Source organism: Mastacembelus armatus, chromosome 15 (assembly GCF_900324485.2).
Source record: "Mastacembelus armatus chromosome 15, fMasArm1.2, whole genome shotgun sequence".
Classification (NCBI taxonomy): domain Eukaryota; kingdom Metazoa; phylum Chordata; class Actinopteri; order Synbranchiformes; family Mastacembelidae; genus Mastacembelus; species Mastacembelus armatus.
In genome coordinates, this window is record NC_046647.1 from 7,591,775 (window position 1) to 7,615,495 (window position 23,721).

General features: G+C 40.5%; 1 protein-coding gene across 13 annotated transcripts; it reads right to left on the bottom strand.

The window, feature by feature from the left end:
- Positions 1-313: 313 nt before the first annotated feature.
- On the bottom strand, positions 314-18,430 carry lrrfip2 (leucine rich repeat (in FLII) interacting protein 2). Of its 13 annotated transcripts, XM_026308445.2 has the most exons (27): positions 18,208-18,430; positions 16,897-17,057; positions 12,436-12,522; positions 11,949-12,008; positions 11,212-11,271; positions 11,030-11,068; positions 10,744-10,815; positions 9,354-9,401; positions 9,183-9,251; positions 8,855-8,944; positions 8,264-8,320; positions 7,816-7,869; positions 7,640-7,696; positions 7,065-7,136; positions 6,697-6,810; positions 6,232-6,273; positions 5,446-5,577; positions 4,979-5,050; positions 4,010-4,180; positions 3,839-3,931; positions 3,311-3,403; positions 2,517-2,618; positions 1,886-2,018; positions 1,599-1,769; positions 1,414-1,493; positions 1,173-1,277; positions 314-1,092 (listed from the first exon to the last, which is right to left on the bottom strand). In XM_026308445.2, exons 2-27 carry the CDS (start codon positions 16,984-16,986, stop codon positions 982-984), a joined length of 2,274 nt encoding a protein of 757 aa, XP_026164230.1. In that variant the 5' UTR covers positions 16,987-17,057; positions 18,208-18,430; the 3' UTR covers positions 314-981. The 13 variants fall into 13 exon arrangements, with proteins under 13 accessions (XP_026164230.1, XP_026164232.1, XP_026164231.1 ...); XM_026308447.2 differs by lacking the exon at positions 3,311-3,403; XM_026308446.2 differs by lacking the exon at positions 4,979-5,050 and having other exon boundaries at positions 18,208-18,429.
- Between the last annotated feature and the right edge of the window lie 5,291 nt (positions 18,431-23,721).

Consider the following 23,721-nt stretch of genomic DNA (forward strand, 5'->3'; position numbering starts at 1 on the left):
AACACCTTATGGACACTTACAAGTTTCCAACAACCATATAAGCCTGGAAAATAACAGAGAAACCTAGATTTTTTTTAATACTTTCCCACCTGTGACTATTTTCAGAAAAATAGTCACAGGTGAATCTGAAAACCAGAGTTGGGCATAAAAAAAGCAAATCTTAAAAACACTTTTCTTACAGTGATTTAAAATGGTAAACATTCAAAAATATTGTGGAGTATTGGAAAACAATACCCATATTTACACATACACATCAGTCTACAAATGAAATATTTCCACGACACTGATCTGAAATAGAAAAAGCCAGAAAAGATTCTGTAAATTACACATTTATTGTCAAGAAATCTTAAATATTTGAAAAAATTTCAATGAAACCGCAGCAAACACCAGTTGGTTCTTAAATTTTCAAATAATGACTGCACCTTTTTTAAATACATTATTTTTGTACCTGTTTCATTGAGCAGTGCAGACCCCTGGCCTCCTAGTGTAAAAAGGCACTTCACTGTGTGAGGGGAAGCTGGGAAGATGCAGAACCGAAGCAGCCATGACAGATGAATATTCGAAAAGCATCATTATACTCATTCATGCAACTTAAAAAAAAAAAAAAAAAAGAAAAACAACAAAAGTACAGCCAAGCACCCAACCAGAGAGAACTCAAATCTCATGGATAACACGATGTAGTACAAAGCTCTGAAAAATTAAGTAGTGATGAGAAACTTCCTCTGTAGTATCTCCCAGCAACTTTACAGTTTTATTAGTTATGTTTCGGAGTCATTCCTCCTAATCACTGGCGGCGTGTCAGACAAAACCAAACAGATGCAGTTCAGCTTTTTGGCTGTGCTACAATTTTTTAAGTGTTTTTGGTTAGCTACAAACTTTAAGGTGTTACAGCTGAAAAATGGAAATGTGCTCCAGATGCAGTATGGCAGTCAGAGGTCTGAGGTGCGTGTTTAAGGGCTTCTGTGGTGACGTGGCCTTGCCTCACTGCTGTGACAGGAGAGCGGTCCTGTTGGCCTTCATCTTCTCGAGGCGTTTTACTAGGTGGTTGTTGGTCATCTCCATCTCCTCGATCTTATCTAGAGCCGTGCGCAGCTGTGGGGAAACAAGAGTGACATTAGCTTCAGCCCACTGATGTTTCATGCTATGGAATGCAAGTGAGTCTGTGTCTGCACCTCTCTTTGCAGTTTCCGTTTTTCTGCTTTAAGTTCGTCTTCTATTTTCTCTGAGTTATCTGCTGCTGCCTTGTATCTGGACACTTGCCCTTCGAGTCTGGCAATCTGAAAAATAGGACACACATTATTGACCTGGAGCACTAAGAGCTCTCAACTTCTCATATCCATTGTTTTTACTGTTTAATCTGAGCTGTTTTTTTTTTTTTTTTTTGGTTTGACAAGACATTTCTTCTCCACTTACATTTTGTTCCATTGTACCCATTTCCTGTTCTGCCTTAGAAATCTTGAATTTGTATTCACTAATCTGTCTGTTGGCATCCCCTACAGAGAAAACAGAGCCAGTGAGTTTAAAAAAAGAATCCCTGGGATCATTTCATGTGTCTAGATAATTGTAAAAGGTCCTGTAGGGAAGAGAAGCCAACTTACTCTGCATCTCAATAAAGTGCAGGTCTGTACCGTTCTCGATCCTCTCCCCGTCTGTGTACGCACTGTCCACCTTTGAGTGTTTCTGTCTCTCCTCCTCCAGCTGATTCTTCAGCTTCCTGATCTGAGCCAACAGCTCATCCTTTTCCTCTGCCAATTTCCGTAGCCTGACATCTATAAAATAGAAGGCAAACATATTTAAGTCATGTAATTTATTGTGGCAAACAGAAGGTTAAGCACTTAACATTAACATAAAGGTCGCTCTAGACAGAAATCACACCCTGACTCACCCAGCGGGCCCTCTCCTGCAGACTCAAGCACCTGAGCGGCCTCCTGAGAGACCACAGTGATCCCTGAGGACAGAGGCTCATGGTTGACATCTCCATTAGGTGTGCCGTCCGGGATGATGACCAGCCCATGTTTCTGTGGGGACAGAACACTACTGAGCACAAGGTCCACTCGCTGCTGCCAGAAAATTAACAGAGGTTCAATTTTTCAGATAATACCACCCCTCCTCGCCTCGACCAAACCAACCAACCAGTGACCAAGCAAACCAACAGCTGGCTGCTATGAATGGACAGAGATTTGATAACCAAATTCTTGAAATGCCCTATTGAATATAACATATATGGTACAATATGAGGTTTATGGAAGTTCAAATGTATCTATAAATTAACAGACTTGACACACATGTATATACAGTATGTAGCTGAACACTGGCAGCCTAAAGACCACTTGTCATAGTTTTAAAAAAATCAGAATTTGAAAAATCAGAATTTATAAAAATACTTCACATCATTTTTTAGCCAACCATGCACTGTGGTAATTAGGCATAGTGCTTGTGAAATTGAAGTAAAAAGTAAAATCATAAACAGTAGTTTATTGTCCAACAACTCTTTCTGCTAACTTTAGTGCACCTACCTCTCCTGCGTTGGCCTTCCCCTTGATGTCAGCAAGCTCATCTCTGAGCTCATCTCTCTCATTCCTAACGCAATCAAAGTACTCTTTCTGCCTCTCTAGGGCCTGGCCACACAGACAGGAGCAGACAAGAGAGGGGAGAAGTTGGATAGACTTTGGAGAGAGAGAGAGAGACATGCAACACAACACGCTACAGCAATGTCCCATTCACAAACATGCACAGCACCTACAGCCAACAGGAAGGAATCAGATGAGCACAATGTGACGTGCACACAGAAAATGTTATGGGAAAAGTTCATAGGAGAACATATGGCTGGTGAGCTGGTAAGGAGGGAGAGCCTTACTGCTAATTTTGCACTGAAAAACTACATACAAATATGAAACTTTCATAATTACGAGTCTGTCTTCATGAACTAACTAATTAACTGATCCACAGGTGGAACATGCATGTCATGCTAGAATACATGGAAAACATTACTCTTTAAGTTCACATGACGATCTTAAGCAGCAAATGTTTATCTCACAGGCTGTGCACTGCAGGCTTTAACACATTGCCAGTGTACTTGCTTTGTTAGCTTCAGTCCTTAAATGCAAACTGAAAAGCCTGTTATTTTGACATGCACAAATCCAGTTGGGAATGTGGATGGGTCCAGGTATTTGCTAATGCCTAAGGGTCTCCATCATGCGAAGACAGCAGGAGAGGCAAAAGAGCTGGATGGACACTGTCTAAAGGCTGAAAAGTGCAACCATCTATTGCCTCTCATACTTTGTCAGACCACCCGCATGGGACCGCCTACCCCAATCTTTTTGTCCTTCCAGTTTATCGTTTCCTGCAGGTCAAACACCTCTCTGGTGAGGGTATCTAACTTAACCTGCATTCGCTGGCTCTCCTGGAGAGGTGTTGAGCAGTAACAAGATGACACAGCACAGGAGAAGAACAGAGCAGGAAAATTAAAAACGGAACAATGACAAAAGAAGTGAAAGCACATAGATACATATAGATACAAAAAGAGAGAGCAACAAAGGAAAAGAGGTGAGAAGAGACTAAATCTGATGAAGCTGAGAAGGGACTGATGATTGTGCTCAAAGTCAGACAAGACAATGAAACAGAGCTAAATGTGAGAATTGCCAGAGCAGTTGACTGGAAGAGGACCAAGAGGCAGGCTAGTGCCAATCAATCCTTATCAAAGTCCCTACAGAACACAGTGTCCCCTCTGTAGCCTGTACAGTGGCACCAACACGTTTCAGGCTGCTGACAGAAATGCAGTATGATGTGGTCACACTGGCAAAAATGGTTTGTTTCCCTAAAGCGAGAGCAGTCTTACCTCTATAAGCTCATCTCTCTGGCAGATTCCCTCTTTCAGTTCTTCTTGTTTATGCTGTAAGACTGTACACGTGTGCTTCTGTCTTTCTAGTTCCTGAAATCACACACAACATTTTGTAACTTTACCTAAATGTGACAGAGATAATACTTTTCCTTGACAGTGATATTTCACCTTTGACTTATCTTCCAGCTCCCTCCTCATCTCTGCCGTTTGTTCCTCCATCTCTTCTATGACATCCTTTAGTGTGTCCACTTGATAAATGAGGTTGGCTTTTTCATTGTCCAGCTGTGCGTTCGATACCATGGCTTTCTTATACTTCTCCTCCACCTCTGCAAGTGACTCCTGATAGGGTTGGGAGCATGTTAATAAAGACAGTAAACTGATTTAAAGCCCAGCTCACTTATATGCATCAGGTGGGCTCTGTTATATAAAGAATTTGTTTTTGTACCACACTGAACACGCCACATAGACATTATTTTTTTCCTAAACATATGGCATAATTCTTAACACTCCATCTTAAACATGTCAATAGGGACCAATATGGGATGTACAACAGCTGAATCACTTTCAGGATTGAAACAACTCAACAGTGTGAAAAGAGGATCTGAAAGAGAGAACTACATGTGAACAAGGAAACAAAATGAAGAAAAGTAATCTAGCTAAAGTGCATCAGCTGATTCGAACTAACTAAGAAGAAGGCAGGAGTCAGGTTTGTTAGTGACGAACTCATCAATAAAACACACAGTGGTCTTGCTAAGAGAACAGGAAGCTGTTCAAGGAGACTGGAGAAGTCAAACAGGGCCATCCAACACTGTGCCAGTTGAGAGCCTGGATAGAAGAGTAGCCTCCATATGGAAATCTGTCAGCAGGTGGTGCCTTTTACTGTTCTTGCAACTTTGAATCCTGCTCAATTGTGGGAGTGTCTTCATTTCATGCCACAACCAGGGAATTGGGTAAGAACAGGAAGTGAAGGAAGAACATGCAATTCAGGCTGGGAGTACACAGAAAAGACATAGCTGTAGTGTTAGGAGCTACAGGCACGTGCACAGAGTCATATGAGTGGGGAGGCAGGAGGGTTAGTGACACCATTCTGCTTCCAAATGACAAGAGAAGGCATGCTGTGAGCTCAAGCCCCTCTACCTTCAGCTCTTTAAGCCCTTGCATGTACCGCCCTTCTACATCCTGAATCTGGTCCTTTAGTTCATAGATATCCTGTAGAGCAGATGGAAGGAATGGTTGGGGTGAGCTGGGGCATCAGATGGGGTGGGGACTATCAAGAACAGACAAAGAACCCGTGCTGCCATCTCCAAAGACAGTCCCGCTGACACACACATGACCACCCAGATATAAGCAACAGCTACATGGGACACATTGCATCCAGTCCTCCCATGCATTCATGAAGAAAAATGGTTAAAGCAGACACTTAGAACAGTAGAGAGGGCATAACAGAGGCAATGCTGTGGGAGGTTCATATGCAGAAGGAACAGGTGTTTACATAAATGGCTTAAATATAGACCATGTGAATATGTGCACTACAAGAATGTGATTACTACATCCACAACTTTACTGCACGTGTTAGCTTTTCTATTGTGTATTGTACACCTTACCCTAAGTTCACTCATACTGGTGTCGGGTTCATAGATGCTACCGGTGTCAGCGCTGCCACGTCGTGACGAGGTGCCACCCAGTGATGCTAGGGTGGCTGCTGAGAGCCCTGGGGTGGCACAGCGGGAAGATGGCTGAAAACACAAGTGTCACAGAACTCCAGTCAGAAAAACACAAAAACAGCACAGCAACAACAACAATGCAAACCAATACTGACATGTTACTCAATGCAATCATCTGACACTGCAGGGCTCTAAAGTGACCCTGCCATATTCAAATCCTCCTGAGGGAGACACTGTCAAAATGTGCTGAAGTGGATTTGATAAACCTGACAAACTAGCTTCCAAACACCACAGGCTGTGAGTATGAAAGCCAAATTATGTTTTGCTGCTGATGTGTTGCTGTGGTTACAGCGCAACAAACCCACTAACTTATGCATCACTATTGTTACTTACTGACGTCTATAATAACACCTGAATGATCAAACACTGTTGAGCATTCCTTTTTCTTATTTCTATTTTCATACTCACTCTGTGGTAGAGTGAAAGAAGCAAATGGCTTTTTTAGGCCACAAAATACATATTTGTCCAACATCACTGCAGTCTCCACACAGCCCTGGAATTGCTCCTGTGGTCCCTGTATGTAGCTACCTATTTTTAAAATGAGTCCCTGTATGTAGCTACCTATTTTTAAAATGAAGGCACCATAGCTCCCTGATAAAAACCTAGTTGGTGCTTGGTTAAGATTTTGAAGGCCTAAAGTAAAATCCAAAATAATGGGACACTCACCCGACTATAATCTGAAAACTGCTTGTCACATTTTTCATCCAGCTGAAAGAAAGAGAAGAAATAATATAAAATGAGATGCAGACTATTTTAAGAACATGCATCCCGTGTGGACATGCTTGGTGCAGTTTCTGCATCTGTAAATCAGGGAAGGTAGTCCAGGAGTTAGTCCAGGAATATGAGTCAAGAATAAGAGCTGCATGTTCATAGATCATACAAAGTTGACAACCAAACAACAAAGAAAACACTTAGTGAAGAAGTTATTTGATGCATGCTGCTACACGCAGCCACTCCACTTCATCGACCCTTATATCACTCCACTTGTTTCAAAGGTTTCCAATAAAGATCATGTGAACTTAGTTTTGAAAACCAAGTTATTTTTAAATCATGCATTAGTTAGAAAATATCCATCATTGGTGCTGCACTGCATTAACCAGCCCACTGTTGTGAACTTAGTTTGCAACTTACAGTGTCCAGATCTGGAATGCTCAAATCATCGAGGTCAGACACAATACTCCCCCTTCGGTTGGAGCGGCTGAAATAATCAGCAGCCGACTCACTAATGTCCGAGAAGTCAGAGGACTGGCAACAACATGCCAGGGTGAAGAGGGTAGAGAAAGAAGTAAAGAAAAATAAAGGCCAAAAAGTAAAGAAGAAGGGACAAAAGGAAAATACTGACATGAAGACTCTTTATGAAGACATTTATGGTCAACGCATCTCTGAATTAGTAGAGCTATCAAACCAATCCTCTTACTCAAAACACAAAAAGAAACTACTGTGACTACTGTAACAGAACAGTCAGTTTAGATTGTGCACAGCCCAGTCCTAAAGCTCACCACACTGTCCCTGCGGCCTCTGCTGAGGTGTTCCTGGGACACGCTGCTGACAGTATCATCATCTGAGGAGTTCTGACAGGAAAACACACATACCAACACACACACACGCACAGACACACGCACGCACACACGATGAGGAGCCAAGGTAGTGTAGGACGGCTGCATGCTCAAGGTTTTCTCTGATACACACAGACGCACACTTCATGTTCAAACACCAATCCAGCCTCAGGCTCTCTATTAGACAAACTATTGGATTACTCCAACTGCAACACTAAGTAATCCCAATTCATGCAATAATGATACTTCTGTCAAATGCATCAACTAGAGAAAAGTCACACACAACACCCTAACTACATGATCTTAGCCAGCACAGCACTGTAGAAGAAATTCTTATGTCACAAAGTTTAATGTCAATCATAGATGCTTAGGCCAGTTTGGTATGAGTGACACACATTGTCCCCTGGGAGAAAGTAGAGGTTGGTGAGAGAGAGCAGGGGAGAACCTGTAAATAGTGGGCATCTGTGTAAGGTGTTAGTTGACGCCATGCAAGGCGGCGGTGGTTTTAAGGTGCTCACCACAGGGCTGCTGCGAGTGGAGCTGGCTCCAGAGGAGTACCAGCTGTACTCAGAGGGCTGTGGATGTGGGGGAGGAGGACAAAATACAGTATGAACATAAAGACAGACGTCAGGCCACAGGGACTATAGTATGTTGCTGTGTGGTGACATTGCTTAAACACATTCAGATGACTTACAGCTCTTGAACTGTAGCCTGAGCCGCAAAGACCAGTGTCATCATAAATAGAGGCCTGAGGGCACATGTGGGAGACAATGCGGGACTCAGCAAAACATGAGAGGGAGCATACTGTAAATCTCTGACGCACTAGCTAAACAGGTTGGAATAGAGGGACTTTCTCTGGGCCATGCAATAAAACAGAAACCTCAACATCTACAAGGCCATTTGTTTTAATGTTCTACAACAAATGCCCTGGCTTCATAGAAAGTCCTGCCTTATCTAACTGAAGCACAAATCTGTGGCCACTGGCAAGTGCTCAGGGCCCAGAAGCTAAATATATGCAGGGTCCCAGCCACTCTGGGCATCCTGACAGATGTATGTGGCCACAAGTGAGGGGGAAGGTCTAGTTCTTAAAGTAAGTACAGGCATGCACAGAGACGCTGGTAACCTAGCGAACAGAAACTGACCGTGCTGTAGCTGCGAGACAGCCCTGTGCCAGTGGTGGTGGGCAAGGAAGTGGTGGCCTGTCAAAGGGGAGGGGAGCAGGGAAAAGCCAGTTTAGAGGAAAAAGGAAAGCTGCAGTGGGAATGTGAGGTGGAGGGAGACTAAAGCTCTGCAGTACATGGGAAACAGGATGAAGATTTTGCTGACTCTGTAACATGTAGAACCTTTAGCTTAAAGTGTTGCGTTGAGAGATCAGGTGAGGTGACACTCTCCCTGTTGACTGTTTTAATATTGGTGGAGCACCATCTTTGTCTTATCAGCAAGTCATTTACATAAATGAGAATGATCATAAGAGCTGTTTCAGATTCAAGATAAAATCCAAGCTTTGATTTTCTATAGCACACAAGGAAACTCAGCTACACTACCTACAAAAACACGTTTCTCTGCTCTGATGCTTTTATCACACACCTCTATTGCAATTACATAAGAACTATGATAGCCATGTAAATGTCCAATAAACTAGATCAAGCAGATAAGTGTAAACTTTCAACTGATTTATCAGTGTCCTTTAAACACATAGGCCTATGTATGAAAGGGCTAAGGGGAGGACCAACCCGAATCTGATAGGTGGAAGTAGATGGCAGAGGTGGTGGTTTGGTCTTCCTTAGGCTGGTGTAGTTCCTTTGATCATGGTACAGTCCAGTCTGGAAGGGTAGCAACATAATATGACCTCAAAAAACACTAACAAATCCTCAAGTCTCAGACTAATGTCTATTACAAACACATTCAGCATGGTTTGGTAACAGCATTGGTAAACGCTAAATGCAACAGTAAAACTTATCAGGGGTGAAGTTGACAAACACTAAAACACTGCCACAAGCCACCATTAATACTCCACACAGCCTCCATGCTCGAGGCTGCAGCAGCAGAGAGTACACTGACCAACAGGTCCTTCTTCGAGGAGCTGGATGAAGACTTTTTATGGCCATGCAGGTCATTGTACACAGAACTCTGTTCAGCACAGAAGAAAAAGATCAACAAAAAAAGAAAGCAAAAATGAAACAAAAGGACAAAATAAAAGCACCGATTAATTATCAACACACAATTACGTACAGTGGAGCGTGAACTCTTGAGGGTAGAGCCAGTAGTGAGGCCATCAGACTGAAGAGACACGAGTCAAAGGAATTCTGATCAGAAGAAGACCAAACATCTGAGAAGCTGTTAGGTGTCACTGTCTAGTGACAGTATGTTAGTTGTGCAATAGCAGCTGAAAAAGCAAACCATTTATTTATTTATACTGACCAAGGCCACAGTGAAGAAACACAAGCATTTGTCATTTTGCCTGTTACAATTTCTGTGCGATGTTATTCAGTACAGAAAACATGTTGGAGAACTGCAGCAGAGTCAGGCTAAAGCTAAACTTTGTGGCATCAACAGGTACAAATGACTATCAGTACCTTTATACCTTCAATAATCCTATTGGAGACATCATTGTGTTTCTGTGTCCTTACTTGAGCTCATAAATGCTCTAGTGTAGGGATGTCCTATTCCAATCTCAAAGATCAGTATCAAGCTCGATGTATGTATTTATTTGTAAACGGGGAGTAAAATTAGTAGCATGATGCAGCAGAAGTGTCTGCAGTGTCAAAATAGGTTAAATAAAACTGACCAGTATCCAGTTGCACTAACTGCAATATAAGCTTTCTTGAGGCTCTAGTAACAGAGCTCCATTCAATACTACCAATTTGATAGGACACCTAACAAATAAAGACTCTAGAGAATACAGTCAGTCACTCATGGCATTTTACTATAACGCAGTACTAGGCAGAATTGGATTCATATTTGTCACTACTGTGTTAAGCTACACCACTTTGATGTGGTATTGCAATTACATTATTCATCACTCATCTTGATTGCTCTAGTTTTACGATTACAGCGCTGCACTCAGTGCAAGTCAGCTATTTAAAACTTATTTTAATTGACTTGGTTATTTTGTTAACAAGCTACCAAAACCTAATACTGCACTAAGTGGAATTGTCATAAAAGCCATAGAAAAATATTTTTAGTTTGTTTAGTTTTGGTAAACAAAAAAATTGCAGAGGACTGATGGTGACATCCCTACTCAAATGCCTTATTAAAGTACAAAATTCCATCAACACTAGAAACATAGATGCTAAAAAAGGAAAAGATCGTGGAAAGTAAAGTGAAAAATGTCACAATACCACGTTTCCTTGCAGGCACAGCCTAGTGTGTCATATACTAATGAAAAGGGTATAATTGGAGCAGGAGTAGATGACACAGACTGAAAGAATGCATACATCAGGAAAATCTGGAATCTGAAAACAGCTGGTTGCCATTGAGCGCATTAGAATATAAGTTATTTCTGCTGAGCACAATAAAGTTAGCCAGACCTAAACTCTGTCAATGCTGAAAATTCAGGTATTCAACCTGCTGCCAAACACCACACAAATATAAATTATGTATGCATGCACACACAACGCACCAAAGCATCTTTTCTGCGGGAACTTGATCGACTTCTACTAGAGCCCAAGTCACGTACTGCTGATGAAGTTGACTTCAAAGTAGAAAACAGATAAAGGAAAATATTAAGTTCAGTCTTTTCTAAGACAAGTACGTGTGTGTCCAAGCACGAACACTACTAAGTTTTTCACGCATATGTAATAATTTAACAAGTGTGTTCCTGACGAGAAGAATGACTCTCACACAGCAGTATGCCCCCCTAAGAGCACAGACTTAATAAAACTGGCATGGATGTATTATGTACGCACCCTGTAGCTGCAGACTGACATGACATCATCATCCAGTCCCTGTTAATGTGGAAACATAGAGTCACAGAAGAAAAGCAGAGAGAGAGGAACATTGTTGATGAGAGATTAACTGCAGGATTAAGAGAGTAAGAAGAAAAGAAATGCAGGCAGACAAAGAGGAAGTGTGTAGAGGAGATACAGACCCGGCGAAGACGGCTGCTGGATCTACTACTACTAGAGGCTCTGGCTTTTTCTGTGTCAGCCTAATGTCAGGAATGAAAGTTGGTAAGAATTATATGGAGAAAGTAGAGAGGCTCAATCACAAGGATAGATAAGGTCACTGCAATGATCAACAGTTGCTATGCAAAGTACAAAACCATGCAAAACAACTTCTGCCATCATGTCTGTAACCACCGGATGACATAAACATTCACAAATATTATCGTCTTTAAAGACAGCAGCAAGATTAATGATATACAAGAACAGCTAATATATTGTGCTTTTTTGTTTGATCTGTTCTTTGAAAAGGCAGCATAACAGCACACACTAAAACTCTCAGCTTCTCTTTTCTGTGTTAATATATCAGCATGCACAAATTTATTCCATGCAGACGTGGTTTATAAACATTCAAAACTACCCATCACTTCTGAAGTAGCTAGAGGTTTAAGGAGTACAGCTAAACATCCAAACCACCTTCCAGCGTGCAGACTCACCCACCCTAAATAAAGTCAAAGGCCAAAGCCTGCTCTACAAATATACACAGTCATAGATTAAGGTGTCTCCAAAGCAAATACACTGTTGAGGCATATTTTCACAGTGAGATACAGAGTAGTCTGTGAGTCAAGTGCAGCTACATGGTCAGGGTTGACTGGAAATCTAGCACCATACAAAAGGCTGTGTTAGTGGAGTGAGAGGCTACAACACACTCTTGCTTTCCTACCATCCACTGGTGGATCTGACCCCATTTTCTGCTGCTACTGCTGGATGAGTGGTAAGAAAGCTGGACAGAGGAAGGAAATGCCAGGAAAAACATATAATCATATACTCAACTGAAATCTGCTGAAGCATGAAAGCTGGGTGACATTTACTCCAGGAATAGAAATTCTGTTCTCATCTGCGGACATGCAGTACATCTATTTTTCTTTCAGCTGGGTATATTTTGGTGTATAAACTGATAGATTAACCTAAAAATTTCTTAAAAATTATAAGGTCAAGCAGATCCTCTGTACCAGCATCTATGGATGCAGATGAGCAGCTCGCAAACAGAGTCCATGTAAGAATAAAAGAACTAGAAATAAAAGAATGTCCATGTTTTACCTACAGTTGATCTGTGTTGAGAGCAGCCATAATGGGGCATTACACATCTTGCTTGGTGGGTTGAATAATAGTCACAGTGCATATTTGCCACTCCACTGTGTGTTATTTACCTCTTTCTGCTGCCGTTCAAGTTCCCTCATTCGAATATCCCTGGCTTCTGCCCGAGCTGCCCTCTTCGCTGCCAGCCTCGCCTCTGCCTGTGAAAAACAACATGAACACATTTCTTAGCCAAGAATGGAGCCTTATAAAGGGTGTCATGGCCTGACGATTTGGCCAAATGTGAAGAAAAAGCACAGCAAAGGTGATGGCCTTGTTTTCGCTGACAAACCTGAATAATGTGCAGTATGAAAATGTGTCCATAAAAACATACTACAATATTGCACAGTTACACTGGTGGTTATACTGTACAGTATACTTTCAAGTATATAAACAAGAAATTGCAAAAAAAAAAAAAAAAAAAAAAAAATGCAGTCCAACATTATCTCCTTGCAACAAGTCCTTGTACAGAGATAATGTTTACTTCTGATCATTTATTCACTTTGTTTAACTTTACTGTATTACCCTGTGTTGTTAATGGATAAAATGGGATGCCCAGAACAAAAAATTAACTGGTCTTGCTATTGTTTTAGAGTTCATAATTTATGATGTGGCCAAGTGGACCTGTTTCCTCTGTGAGATCTGTGGTCCCGTCCAGTAAGAGCGCTCAAGGATGCCTTATCACCGACAGGACAGCTAACTTAAAGCCCTCATGAGATGCCAGTAGTGCTCAAATGAACTGACAGAGAATTACAGTATTGAGAACACACAGTGACTCTTTATTAAGCACAAACAAGTCTGAGTCAAAGCTAAAAACAAAAACTGCTCTCCACTGGGGGACAGTGAGAATAGTTGTTACATAGGTGACTATGTACATTATCTTCCCATTATGTCCATATTACTATTTATATAACGCACATGCTCTGAAAATCCTACCAATAAAGAATGCACACTTGCTCATGCAGTCCATCCTTTTATCTCTAACTAAAAGACAGTCCATAAATACTGTGTGTGGACTGTGGTGTGTACAGTATCTCACCACAGACAAACACTGTCAGCCTTCCAGCAATTTGTTATCTGTACTGCCAGAACAGAGGGCCTATGGGTATAGGCTATTCCTGTGTCAGTAGTAGCGTAGAGTGAACAAGTGCTGTTTAAATGCTGAAAACACACCCCAAATTCTCTTCACCTGTACATCTAGTATGTAGTAGCAGTATGATTTTTTTTTCAGATTGTTAGTACAAACAATGACATTATAAAAAACAGAAAAATGGCTGAGTGTTTGATGCTAGGAAGATGTATCCTGAACTAGTTATACTATGGTTTTAGTTACACAGATGTACAGTAACTAATGTACCTTGATTCACACTGCTAATTTAGGTTAATCTAATGAGTAAAAAAACCATGACCCTGGATGATACAATCTGGCAACTCCAAAATTGTATCATCACTGATAAACAAAGAAAGAAATATTATCAAATAATCTGCAATTCTTTTATACATACCAAGAGTGTATGAGTGAGTTTAATATGTGAGAATTGTTTTTTAAAACTGCATGGAAACTGAAGCAAAACACTTATGGGTAAAAGTTTTTTTTAGGTTCTGGCAATATGGAACATTTTTGTAACCATTTTCTATGATTGTTAGGTGTAATTTTGGAGTCTAACTGATGGTTAGACAATGAAACACATTTTACAAAAGATGTAAAAAGGACATGGAGCTGAAAGTGGATGAGAAGAGAGTGTGAATGAGGAAGAAAGAAAGACAGCTGGCCCTGTGCTCTGCACCTGTTGAGCTGTCTGACAACATGACCTGCTCAGCACAGCAGCACAGCTGAGCTCTCTGTCTCTGTCCTATCTATAGCCTGACCCAGCCAGCCCTAGCTCTCTGACTCTGAAAGCTCCATCATGGGGCTGGGAGGGAAACCTGAGCAGCAGTAGTGTACCATCAAATACACCTCCAGCACCCTGGATGATAGAAGTCCAGCAATCCACAAAGAGGTCATCTGGAGCACTCAGAGAGTCACACAGTATGATAATTACCAGCTAATACCCCAGGTAGGGCAGATCCAAACAAATGAAGGGATTTTATGCATTTCCTGTTTCTCTGCAAACTATATTAAAAAGAGTGGTAAACTGGATAATGTTGGTTGGATGAAACAAGCAACATGTATAATGAAAATAATAATAACATACTATTATTGAGACTGATACAGAATGTGCACTGTGGAAACAAATAATGAAATAAAATGAATAAAATATCTTGTAAGTGCAATCAGGCTTTAAAAATAGATTTGTACAGTCACACACTAATACCATTTTATGTAAATGATTAACTTTGGGTCTCTCTAATAACAGCAAAATTACATTAGTTTAGTCTTCCTTTGAAAATGCTCATTGCTAGGTTCAAAACTTGGTTCAAAATGACAGTCCTTGTCCATTAGTTATTAACTCGCTCAGTAATATGTTTGTCTTGTAACTGAAGGTGGAAAGAGAAAGTGTCACGTTCTATGGCAATAGTGACTCAATGATATTACAAATCATATGGACTATGAACTACAGCTCTGACACAAACACACTCCCTCTGTGTACTGAGGAAAATCAGTGATTGCCTTGTCGAAGTACCATTAGAGATTAATCTGACAACAGGCATGAGATCACCTGATTCTAATACTTGGCCACTGTCACATTTGTAAGCAAGCTGGTGGTATTCAAAGAGACTGACTGCCAGGTAATGGAAGAGGCTGGTGACGGTGCAGTCTCAAATTCACAGTCATTCTCAGCAGCGATCAGTACGAAACAGGCAGACAGGCTGTAACTTTTCTTAACCAGAAACAACGAAAACAAGACAGAAGCTCCAACTTAGACACTGACCAGTTGAAATCTCTACACAGTTTATCTAATCTCTGGTTTGCTCCAAAAAGAGATTCAGCTTTAGGATCTGACTAGAAGGGTCAGATGACTCATGTTTCTATGATTGGCCTGCATGACCACAAAGAGCAAATGGAGCCTTGTGCTTACTGCCCAGGAATTAAGCACTGCATAGCTCTCAAACAGTACGTATAAAATATTCTGAAAATGGGCCAAGGTAAATGTTTATGAAAAATGAACTCATCCAGAGTTACATTTCTACCTGCAAAAACAAAAAATTATTTGATATGATCAAAAGACTTCACGGAAATTTGCAATGTATCCAAAAGTTATGCTTAAAAAACAAAAAACAATGATCAATAACCATAACATTTCACATTTTTAGCAACCCCATTCTGGAAAAAAGGCAAAGGAATGGCAGGCCTGCTGTGTAACAGAATGGAATAATCCATGGGCATGTCTTTACAGGCAGCTTCTCTGCAAGGCTCGTGTTTTCCCCCCAAACGAAAACACTAAGTCAAGTCAGTCTCTCTTTAGTCCAAACCAGCTGTTTCCACTCGCTTGGGTTTAAACTCAAACTGATTAGCAAAAGCTGAATATCCACATATAAGTATATGTATGCAGCAGGCCTCATTTGCTGACACAACGTTTGACGGCTACAATTCAAGGCAACATAACTGGTTATACAACAGACACAGTACACCCCTGTCTCCAGCTGAGTAAACAACTAGGTGTTAAGCAGAATTTTGTAAGCAAGACAGAAGTTTGACACATAACACAGTTCCAACATTCACACAAAGATGACTGTTGTTGAAAAAAAAGCAACAAGTCTTTAAGCCAGGACTTGCACACCTGTAGACTTATTAACGTTAGTTCCATCACCATCAACTACTTAACTGAGCTCATTTTATGTATTCCTGCTCCATTTATTACTATAATCATAAAATCAATATGCTTTACTGAAAAGACATCAAAATCTATTGGTGAAAGACACTAGTTAAGTACATTTGACAGTTAATATACCAAATGCTAAACTGAGTGTATTAAAAACATAGTGCATATGTTTCATATATTTAGATTTCTTCCAGTCTACTCATTTTTGTTCTGGCCCACTTTAACTTAAAAAGCATAACACTTGGATGATAAAATATTTTTTCCAGTACCTCCAGTCCCTTTGTCTGCCAATTACAGATTGTTAGAGCTGTTATATATATGTTCATTGCAATGGCCCTCTTTAATCAGTCTTAAAACTAGAAAGTAAGTCATGACAATGAGATCATAATGGTTACTAATAGAAGTAAAATTAGGATACATTCACATTATCATCTTCAGCATTTGGTAAAACATTATAGGGCCACTCTATCAGCCAGAGTGCAATGTGACAGCTGATAGTGGTTTCAACTGCTTACTCATGTTGCTTTCAATTTAAAATGTGATGGTGCTGCTGGACAATATAACAACACTTTAGTTTGACAAATCAATCCTCTACTTATCCTTGAGGAGGCCATTATCTAAATAAGAAAAACAAGAAAATTTGATAAAATCTTACTGGCATTGATTCAGCAATGCATTAGTGGAACAGTATAAAGAAAAATATGACCGTGGGTCATCATAATATGCACCAAAATGAATAAACAGGGTTTTTGTCATGGGTTGTGACCTTACCTCCCGGGCAATGCTACTTAAGGCTTCATCCTCTGCTGAGAACCGATCTTTTAGAGGGGCACGCTTTCTTCCAGTGCCTTGTGTCCCCATGTTGCCTCTGCAAATGTAGCTTCACCGATAATGTGTAAGGTCGCAAAATACACCGGACCGTATGCAAGTACCTAGATGAAACAAGAAAAGACAAAGGAAACTTATTTCAACAAATAAACAGAAACACATGGTAGAATATTGAGGCACATGCATAAAGAGTGTCTAATGCAGTGTGTTTCAATGTGTATGAGTCTATTCTCTCTAGCTTCCCATATGCTGCCTATCTCCTGTTTCCATTCCTGCAAAAACAGACACTTATGTATGGCACCCACAAGAGCTTTGCATAAGCAGTTGTGGCTGATATGAACCAGCTTTATGTGACAAGCATGATTACTGAACATAATGATCCAATAAAGGGCAGTAACAGAGACCCAAAGACGCAGGATAACAACAACAAACCTATTGTTTATTGAACAATATTCCTGAGGTAGCATCAAAGCTAACAGATAACACAGACAAAAGAGCAGTGAGGCTGGTTGGTACGGACAGGGAGGAAAACGCCTAGTTTAGGACCCAAGCGGGGCATGAGCTCTCCTGGTCTGATGATCTAAACCCGTCGACTCAAGACTCATAATTACCAGTCTGACCGCCTGGCAAACACTGGTTAAAAAAAAAAAAAAAAAAAAAAAAAAAAAAAAAATCAATGACTGGATAATTCCTTATCAAATAACAACTGGATGATTAGGTATTGCCTAACATTAGACAACCAGATACAACTACTGCTAAGTTACTGAAACATTTAGTTTTCCAACCAGTGACAAAGCTAGCATTAAAGTCGATATCCCATGTCCATTAGGGAAAAGAAACAGCTGGGTTAAAGCTAAAGTTACACCGATATACACCGCCCTGTTAGCGATAACTTGTGAATTGTAACATGGACTGACTAGGGTTAGCCACCTTATTGGTAAGCTAACCAGCAGTGCTAACTAGCATTTCGTCCTCCCGACACTCTCGTTAAAAAGTTAGTTAGTTAGCTAACCATTTAGGTTCTTACTCCGTTTCCACTGAAACTACCTCTCTACAAAAGCCAGAGTTATCCACTCAGGTCCTGCGCACAGTAATGGCCCCCAGCGCCGACAACACCCTCTGAGAGCCGGGGCTAGCTGACCCGTTTAGCAGGCAGCTAGCTTGGACAGGCAGCGGGGCTAAGCTCGGCTCTGAGGAGACAAACTGGTCTCCCGTCGTTGTCCCACCGTTAACGTTGGGAAAACGTTACGCTACCGTGAAGAAGGCCCAGGACGGCCGAGGCGATGTCCCTTCTCTCTTGGAGGTTTAGGGGAGAGCCATTCGAGGTTTTCTTCTGAGCCTGGTAGTATTTTTGTCCACACTGACAGCTGTCATCAATCCGCCTCTCCACCGCTGCCCGAGCCCTGCTCACCCAGTCCGCACACCGCTGAGCCCCGAGCTCCCGGATGTTGGGGAAAATTAGGGTGGGATGCTGCCTTCACGGACCGTCAGACACACGACTGGGCCTCTAGGGGCTGACAGCATGGAAATTGTTGAAATAAAGTAATGACGCACAGAGCTCGTATTATGGTTACTGTATAAATATTCTGTAATGCACAGTAGTTTTCTTGTAGTCATCTAGTCGTCGGCTCACACCTTTTTGAAACTATAGGAGCAATAATGCTAAAATACCAACATGGTATTTTGGGGATGAATGATTTATACTATAGCTACAAATGGTTTACAGTCTTGAAACTTTAAAATCATTAGCAAAGTCTGCATGAACACAGTCATATTAGAATAGAAGCTCACCAATTATAAATTGGTCACCTGGAAACCTTTCACCCGCTTCTACAGGTAATTTCCCCTAGCGTTATTATAAACTCACCTTTTTTTAATGAGTAGTCTGTGTTTCAACTTATGTCCACTCTTTAATTTGACCTTTTTCCAGCAGAATACGTTAAGTATGGAACATATTACAGGTGGAAGAAAGACTCGATAATTAAGAGTATTAAATTCATGGTGTAAAAGTAGGCTACTTTACGTACTAGTAAAAGTCTGCATTCAAAAGTTTAGGATTATGATTACACTTTATTCATTCGACGTGTACTTACCTAAACTTTATTTTTAACTGAATGCAATTTACAGTACAGCACCATGCCTTATTTGTTAATACCCGTCTTTAAATAGGTATTGAAGTAATAGCTATTGTGGTTTCATCTATGAGCTACTAACGTTTTGTCCATAAGAGGGCAGTAGTGGATAATGATTTTCTTGAATGCATGCAGCATACTAAATGTAACTGAATAAACTCCAGGATAAAACTGTATTTCAACAATAAAAACAAAGTACCAAATCCCCTATGGACTGTTGATTATCTGATGTTGGGGCTGCAGGGATAATGAAGTTAAAATAATCTAACGTACAGTGTACAGTGACAAGCAAGCAATTATATTCTGACATAGCTAGATGACAAAAAAGGTAAATATGTCCTAAGTTGTGTATTTCTGAATTAGCAGAAGTAAGCAGTAAAGTCATTATGTATGCCTAAGTCATTTTATGCTTTGCTATCAAGTAGTACAGTATCTGTAATAGGGATTTTCATTCAGAAACCTACGGGACCTGCCACAGATTCCCCTGACTGGCATCCAAAACACAGGTTACACACACACACACAGGCAGAGAGAGAGAGAGAGAGAGAGAGAGAAAGAGAGAGGGAGACAGAGAGAGAAAGAGAAAGGGGGGAGAGAGAGATGGGGAGAGAGAGAGAGAGAAAGAGAGAGGGAGACAGAGAGAGAGAAAGAGAGAGGGAGACAGAGAGAGAGGGGGAGAGAGAGAGAGAGTGAGAGAGATTCTTACTGTATTATTCTCCCTCGTTACAGTAAGCTAATGAATGTTTTGTGTCTGATCACCCCTCTCCGTTTGCTGCTGTGCAGACAGGGTTTTACTGGAGTCTTAACCCTAAGACACCATCAGCCATACAGTCTCCATGCTACTACTCCTAGTAAACTTTCCATGTAGTCATCATTTTAAGCACTAATTAACTATCTTTCACAGTTATAATGAAAAAAGATCACTTAGCTAAATAAACAACAGATGGATAAGAGTGGATGCAGTTAGCTGCTGAGCAAACTGTAGAGTTGCATTTTCACTCACAGTGTTGACAGGAGAGATCATTTTTTTATATAAATATTTTTGAAGCCTGCTGTTTGGGTAGACTGACACAGCAGGATCTGTTAAGAGCTCTAACCACATATTTCACGATAATGAGACAAACCATGTGATTTAGGACTTGAATTTCAGCTGCAGGACACGTAAGAGGCATGCTTGCATTACAGACAAACAAACATGTGTGCACATTATTGCCAGGAGTGGAACTAGTGGTGAAAAATAGCAGGCCTGGAGGCAGCCAGACAATGCTTAAGTGTGTTTGTCTAGTTTTATGACCCTTTTAACTCATAAAACTTGGCTTGTTTTCCTGGTAGAGACAGGCGTGTACTCAGCTGCAGAAAACCTGAAAATGTTTTCCTGTTGTTCTCTGGAATATTTTTGTTTTTGGCAGCGATCTCCTTACATGTTTCTCTCCACTAGTAAACACTGTGCTATAACATATGTTTCTGTATTTGCATGAAGGTGGATTTGTATAATTTTCATGACATGCATTACGAGTCCATGGTCAGTGGTTGAAAGAGCCTCCCACTGCACTAACTAGGACTGGTTGAATTGTTAAGCCTGTCTTTAAGCCTGACCCTCCACAGAAAGAGAGTAGAAACCATGGAGCCCATCTTGTAATTACCCCATGGAGGGCAATGCTGCTCCCTCTCTCCATCTCCTCTGGAGCCCTTTGAAGATGCCCCATAGGGAGTTGGTTGTAATCAGGACACATGACTCATTGATTACTTCTTTGCGGTCTTCCAGGAACACAGCACAAGGAGTGGACGCAGCAGGGGGAGGGTAGTTGCGTTAGACAGTGCAGATAGAGTGGAGGTGCAGTTGCAGGATGGACAGCATGGCCTGGGTCTTAGACACAAATTAGACGCTATAAAAAAATCAGACGTGCATTGTTTCTCTGGTGGCCAGCTCAGTCCGTCTCTTAAATTGGCTATTCATTACTGTTTGGAGCAAAGATAACCAACCATATGCCAAGGAAGACTATGAACCTGCAGGTTTTTATTCCAGCTAGACTCATTAGGACACTGATTAGTATGGTGTCAGCCATTGAGAAGAGACACTAATCAGTGAATGGTGCAGTGGTAGTTTTAAATAAAACCTATACATAATTCAATATAAGCAAAATCTGAGTGTAAGAAACATGCATATACAACACAATATGTTGACATGAACACATAGTGTTTGTAAATTTATTCTGTCAAATGTGATTATGGGTTCACCAGATACATTTAATACAAAATACATTATATTTTGTATAGGCCACTTTAATACCACATAATTATACCATAAACTTGTACAATGATGCCAATAATGAGTTTAAAACTGGCTGTAGTTAACAAAACAAGCTCTCATAGCTCTTCATGGGAAAATGGCTGTCTCTCTCTGAAACCTGTTATTAGTCACATAACCTGCACTTTTGCTCCCTTCACTTTACCACATTTCTTATGTTGTTTTCAAACAGTGACCTCAGGTGAATGTCTTCAAACAGGGTGATAGATTGTTCTACACATTTCAAATGGCAAAAGGTTGTACAGAAAAGACCTAACGACATATAATAACATTGCAATTACCTCTATTATCTAGGTTTGTATAGGTCTGTGTAAGTTACTGATTTACATGCTAAATTTAAAATATATTCTTAGACGTCTAATATTAAGAAATACATTACAGGAAAACAGCAAAGCAAGCACATCATGTTACATTAAAAACTTATATTAAAAAAATATGTGCAATATTGTTTCTCTCAAAACATCCATGTTCGCCATAGCAGACATAAATAAAAAACAATATTTTTTTCAGTTAAGTGTCATGAGTGATATATGCTATATGGTGTCTTTTTGCAGAGTTGTCCTTTGGCATTCAAGCATTGTGGAGATCTTGGTTTTCTCACACAGGTTTGTGGCTTAGAGCATTAGTCATGTGGGGTGTGTCGTTCAGGCCTGTTCAGATGGCAAAACATGAATCAGGAGAGCGTTGAGCTGCAGACAAGTTATATACACACTCAAGGCATTGTTGATGACCACACTGGAACAATAGTCGCCTTGGAGTAGCAGAAAAGGCCTGCAGCAGAGAAAGTTCAAAAACAACGAAGGAATGCTGTCCACGTACCAAGCCTTTTAGAGAGGCTCTTTGGTCATAGCGCGTCTTTATCTTGTCAGAGATGATTGATTGTCTTGCAAAAGATATGTTAACATATTTCCTCTACTTTTTTGCCTCCATTTATATTGTGATCGCTAGATGATAACATTTCAAGAATTCAAAGACAGCAGTTTTGCACACAAAACAAACCACAAATAAGACAGCTGCCATGCAGATAGTTCTTGTGTACTCACTTTGTGTATTGTGAGTCTTTGTCTCCATCTGTGCGTTTTGAGGATTTCCAATGATTAGTATTGTATAAAGTAGCAACTATTTAAGGGTCTATTATTGTTTATTTGCCTACATTTAGCATCCTCTTGCCCCCCACTCTTTATAAAGCGAATAGTCAAGCTAATCAGGCTCTTCTTTGGAGGTGGGCTGACCTTATTTGCCAATTGACATTTGGTGAAAGGGTGTTAGATGAAAAAAGCACCTCACACCATGAGGCTGAAGCCTCACACCGAAAGTCATTCAGACATGTTGTGTTTGTGTGTAAAGAGAAACTTGTGTTTGGGTGTAAAGAGGAACTTGTTTTAACACTGTCTATCCAGAGCAGAGCAAACTGTCTGTGAAACATTTTGATCAGTGAATTTTCTTTTTAGATTGTTTTATATAACTAAAGTTTAAATAAATGTCCCTATTTACTTCTATAATAACTGAGTAATTGATTTAATTACATGATGTACCGCATCGCTGCAGAATTACACAGGCTGACTGCACTGCTTGCCAGGTAATTACTTTAGTGGGTAAACAAGATGGGTGCAATACTGCAATATTGATAAGTACAGGTGAGGTTTAGCAAAAAAAAAAAAAAAAAAAAAAAAAAGCATATCAACTACAAGGCATCTGTTATAAATGTCTGTAATAAAATTAGTTTTTGGTTGATTTATTGCTTCATTATTATTTTTTCACAAGAATCAGTTTTTGTTCATTTTAGGATCTGCCAGTTTTCTAATTATGTTCGAAGGCTGCCTGATAAATACACACTGTAATGGAGAACAGTTTCCTTTTTTAGTTCATGTTGAAGCTACTGTGTTGAAACAATGTATGTATACAGATGATCCCACTGCTACTGACAGCAAATCAAATTTAATCAGGAATTCAACCAGTTCTGTGGTATAGTGGCCTGAGGCTAATAAAGTTCAAGCCCCTGCATCACGCTATAAAGCCTCAATGCTACTCGCACACTTTATAATGACTAGGCATATCAGAGAATACAGTGGCTTCAATTTCCTGGTGCATTCTTTACCATCTGTAAACACAAGTAATAAAGGAATTTCAATTGATTTTTTTCCACAGTGCTTGCTGTTCAGTCTACTTTGGAAGCTAAAGTAGGACAGAAGTCAAGAGCAGAAAGGCAGAACAAGATGAAGGGAAACGTGGCCTATGGACAGTGGACATCGGTTCTGATTCTAAGCCCCTCATTAGACAACAGACTCATACAGGGGTGAAGGATGAGTCCCTGCGGGGGCTCTGATA